Source organism: Erpetoichthys calabaricus, chromosome 12, assembly GCF_900747795.2.
Source record: "Erpetoichthys calabaricus chromosome 12, fErpCal1.3, whole genome shotgun sequence".
Taxonomy (NCBI): Eukaryota; Metazoa; Chordata; class Cladistia; order Polypteriformes; family Polypteridae; genus Erpetoichthys; species Erpetoichthys calabaricus.
The window spans coordinates 56,114,900-56,119,281 of record NC_041405.2 but is presented as its reverse complement, the minus strand read 5'-3'; the positions used below and the strand labels follow the sequence as shown (position 1 = coordinate 56,119,281).

Below are 4,382 nucleotides of genomic sequence, written 5' to 3'. Positions count from 1 at the left end.
GAAGCTGATGAACTTGTACTTGGCACTGTAGTGGATTCAGTGGTAGACGAACTGATTGTACTTTGCACTGTGCTCTCTGTTGGCACAGGGGTTGGAGTTGTACTTGAAGCTATTGTAGATGGTGACGTACCTACTGACGTAATGGTTGATGAAGATGGTTGTGTTAGTGTTGTTGTTGAAGCACCTGCCACGGTAGTAGATGGGGATGACGTTGATTCAGTTGACACCGATGTTGATGTGACAGTGGTTTGTGCAGTTGTAGATACACTGGAGCTTGCTGTTGAAATTGGTGTTGTAGATGTTGACGTTGTTGGCAAAGAAGAAGAGCTTGTAGTTGGTACAGCTGTGTTTGTAGAAGATGTTGCTGAAGTGGAGGTTGATGGTGCTAGAGATGTCTTTGGTGCAACAGTCGAGGTTAATGAAGTTGATGTTGTCGGAGTTGCTATTAAAGTGCTTGAACTGGTACTGCTTGGTGATGGTATCAAAACAGTTGTTACTGTTGAAGAGGAGACAGTACTTTCAACAGAAGCAGATGTACTGGGTGAAGCTGATGAACTTGTACTTGGCACTGTAGTGGATTCAGTGGTAGACGAACTGATTGTACTTTGCACTGTGCTCTCTGTCGGCACAGGGGTTGGGTTGTACTTGAAGCTGTTGTAGATGGTGACGTACCTACTGACGTAATGGTTGATGAAGATGGTTGTGTTATTGTTGTTGTTGAAGCACCTGCCACGGTAGTAGATGGGGATGACGTTGATTCAGTTGACACCGATGTTGATGTGACAGTGGTTTGTGCAGTTGTAGATACACTGGAGCTTGCTGTTGAAATTGGTGTTGTAGATGTTGACGTTGTTGGCAAAGAAGAAGAGCTTGTAGTTGGTACAGCTGTGTTTGTAGAAGATGTTGCTGAAGTGGAGGTTGATGGTGCTAGAGATGTCTTTGGTGCAACAGTCGAGGTTAATGAAGTTGATGTTGTCGGAGTTGCTATTAAAGTGCTTGAACTGGTACTGCTTGGTGATGGTATCAAAACAGTTGTTACTGTTGAAGAGGAGACAGTACTTTCAACAGAAGCAGATGTACTGGGTGAAGCTGATGAACTTGTACTTGGCACTGTAGTGGATTCAGTGGTAGACGAACTGATTGTACTTTGCACTGTGCTCTCTGTCGGCACAGGGGTTGGAGTTGTACTTGAAGCTGTTGTAGATGGTGACGTACCTACTGACGTAATGGTTGATGAAGATGGTTGTGTTAGTGTTGTTGTTGAAGCACCTGCCACGGTAGTAGATGGGGATGACGTTGATTCAGTTGACACCGATGTTGATGTGACAGTGGTTTGTGCAGTTGTAGATACACTGGAGCTTGCTGTTGAAATTGGTGTTGTAGATGTTGACGTTGTTGGCAAAGAAGAAGAGCTTGTAGTTGGTACAGCTGTGTTTGTAGAAGATGTTGCTGAAGTGGAGGTTGATGGTGCTAGAGATGTCTTTGGTGCAACAGTCGAGGTTAATGAAGTTGATGTTGTCGGAGTTCCTATTAAAGTGCTTGAACTGGTACTGCTTGGTGATGGTATCAAAACAGTTGTTACTGTTGAAGAGGAGACAGTACTTTCAACAGAAGCAGATGTACTGGGTGAATCTGATGTACTTGTACTTGGCACTGTAGTGGATTCAGTGGTAGACGAACTGATTGTACTTTGCACTGTGCTCTCTGTCGGCACAGGGGTTGGAGTTGTACTTGAAGCTGTTGTAGATGGTGACGTACCTACTGACGTAATGGTTGATGAAGATGGTTGTGTTATTGTTGTTGTTGAAGCACCTGCCACGGTAGTAGATGGGGATGACGTTGATTCAGTTGACACCGATGTTGATGTGACAGTGGTTTGTGCAGTTGTAGATGCACTGGAGCTTGCTGTTGAAATGGGTGTTGTAGATGTTGACGTAGTTGGCAAAGAAGAAGAGCTTGTACTTAGTACAGCTGTGTTTGTAGAAGATGTTGCTGAAGTGGACATTGATGGTGCTTGAGATGTCTGTAGTGCAGCAATGGAGGCTGATGAAACTGATGTTGTCGGAGCTGCTGTTGAAGTGCTTGAACTAGAACTCCTTGATGATGGAATCAAAACAGTTGTTAATGTTGTAGAGTAGACAGTACTTTCAACAGAAGTAGATGTACTGGTTGACTCTGATGTAGTTGTACTTGGCACTGCTGTTGTAGATGGTGACATACCTGTTGATGTAATGGTTGAGGAAATGTTCAAAAATAAATATAAAAATACTAGCAATGCATGAATCAATACATGATTAAAGTGAATGGAAATCACAGAATACTACTAACTGGTGAACAATTAATTTTTTATAAATATTTATTGTGCCTGAAACTTAGGAGTGACATCTTTTTTTTAAGTATGTGAAATAAATATGAAAATCTAAGGTAATTCTTCTCTGTTTTCAATGTGAAGAAAACATATCAATTTTTTTCAGAATATTGTGGACATATTTTTAAAGTTATATTGTTTTGGTAAGTTTCTTCCAGTTTGTGTGTTTTATTTAAGTATTTCAGTTAATGAGAGAACTTTAAATTTCCCTTAACTAAAGGAACCCAATTACAGATGTTTTATTGCACTTAATGTGCATTTTGTGTGCACTATTACTTCTGATATGTTGTGATAAATCATTGAGTCATCTATAGTTTATAGTTTTCCATGCTGTACCCAGTGCTGCCAGGGTAACTCTGGCTTTCAGAGATATTAGGTCTGGTTTAATTGGATTCAGTGAGTGGATAGATGGATTGGTGGATGACTTTTACAAGTTATCAGTAAAGGACTGTTTTACCAAGTTAATTTCATGTTAATCCTCTTTATTTTTGTTATTACTGGTTCCAGGGTCTTGCACCCAGTATTGCCAGGATAGATTCTGGTCACACTGCAACCCTATGCTGTTCTGAAAATTATCCATCCATTCATTATCCAACCCACTATATCCTAACTACAGGGTCACGAGGGTCTGCTGGAGCCAATCCCAGCCAACACCGCAAACAAGGCAGGAAACAATCCCCAGGCAGGGCGCCAGCCCACCGCAGGGCGCACGCACACACACACACACCAAGCACACACTAGGGGCAATTTAGAATCGCCAATTCACCTAACCTGCATGTCTTTGGACTGTGGGAGGAAACCGGAGTACCCAGAGGAAACCCACGCAGACATGGAGAGAACATGCAAACTCCATGCAGGGAGGACCCGGGAAGCGAACCCGGGAAGTGAACCCGGGTCTCCTAACTGCGAGTCAGCAGCACTTCCCACTGCGCCACCATGCCACCCTAATTTTGATTATAATTAATTAAAATTAATTATAGTACATGTCTTTGAAAGATATCGAAAATGTCATATTGAAATGTAAAGAATTATTATTATTATTATATTACTTTAATCTGTGTATTTAATTAGCTTTGCATATGCAAAACCTGTATATTCTTTGATACACAATATATCGATATCTTGTTTTAGTGTATAATTATACGTATTGTTATGTTGCATTGTTTCTTCTTCTGTCTTATTACACATTAGTGGTTTTGTCTGTGAGAAAGTATTTCTTCTGCTCTACCATGAGAAGTGCTGAGAACCTCGAAAAAGCTAGTGCACCAAGAGCACTTTATCTGACAAAGAGGGAGAGACAAGTTCCCAATAAAACTGAATTAAAAAAAAAATTCAAGTGATGGTGAGATACAAAGAAGGCAGATTCACCAGCGTTTGTGTGCCAGCTTTTATCCCTCCAAATCAGAGAATTTCCAATTCCATTGTCTCAAAAAGCACTCACATCTACAGTTATTCCCAGTTTCAGATAAAAAGTAACTGCGTCAGATCTGGGGTGGGAGGTTATTTAGTGTTGTATCGCGATCGTGACTGAGAGAATAAAAGTATAAAAAACACACTAACTTTTACAAGTACTATAAATTTACACCGTCTGTTACAGACACAAATCAAATGTATGTTTTTATTCTATAATATTAACAATAAGTGTAGCTCACTACTCAAAATGGTAAATTTGCGGGGGAGATGGTTTCGGACACACTACCCCTGGATTACAAATCGGCAGTTCTAACTGCTGCACCACGGAAGCTGTCGTATTGTACTTGCACCTTTTGTGAAAGTGTTTATTTGATATTTGGCCATCAGCCTTCACATATTATACAGTATACATGTCTACATTTTGTCATTTATTACTAAAATATGAAAAACGTTTCTGTTTTAACGATGTGTTTACATAGATTGTTGTAGACACAAAACACACATCAAATTATTTCCCCTTACAATTCTGGGTAGCTCACTCCCAGATAATCAATCAAGGCAGGAACTGGGAGAACTTCTCGCCCATTCTGAGGCGGTGGCA

The 4,382-nt window shown here is 40.6% G+C and overlaps 1 protein-coding gene across 1 annotated transcript; it reads right to left on the bottom strand.

The window, feature by feature from the left end:
• Nucleotides 1-676: 676 nt before the first annotated feature.
• LOC127529954 (mucin-5AC-like) lies at nt 677-2,218 on the bottom strand (the record flags this gene model as incomplete). The annotated part of the gene is made up of 1 exon (XM_051935370.1): nt 677-2,218. A coding segment is annotated over exon 1 (1,542 nt), but the record flags the coding sequence as incomplete, so codon positions are not given.
• Nucleotides 2,219-4,382: the final 2,164 nt, after the last annotated feature.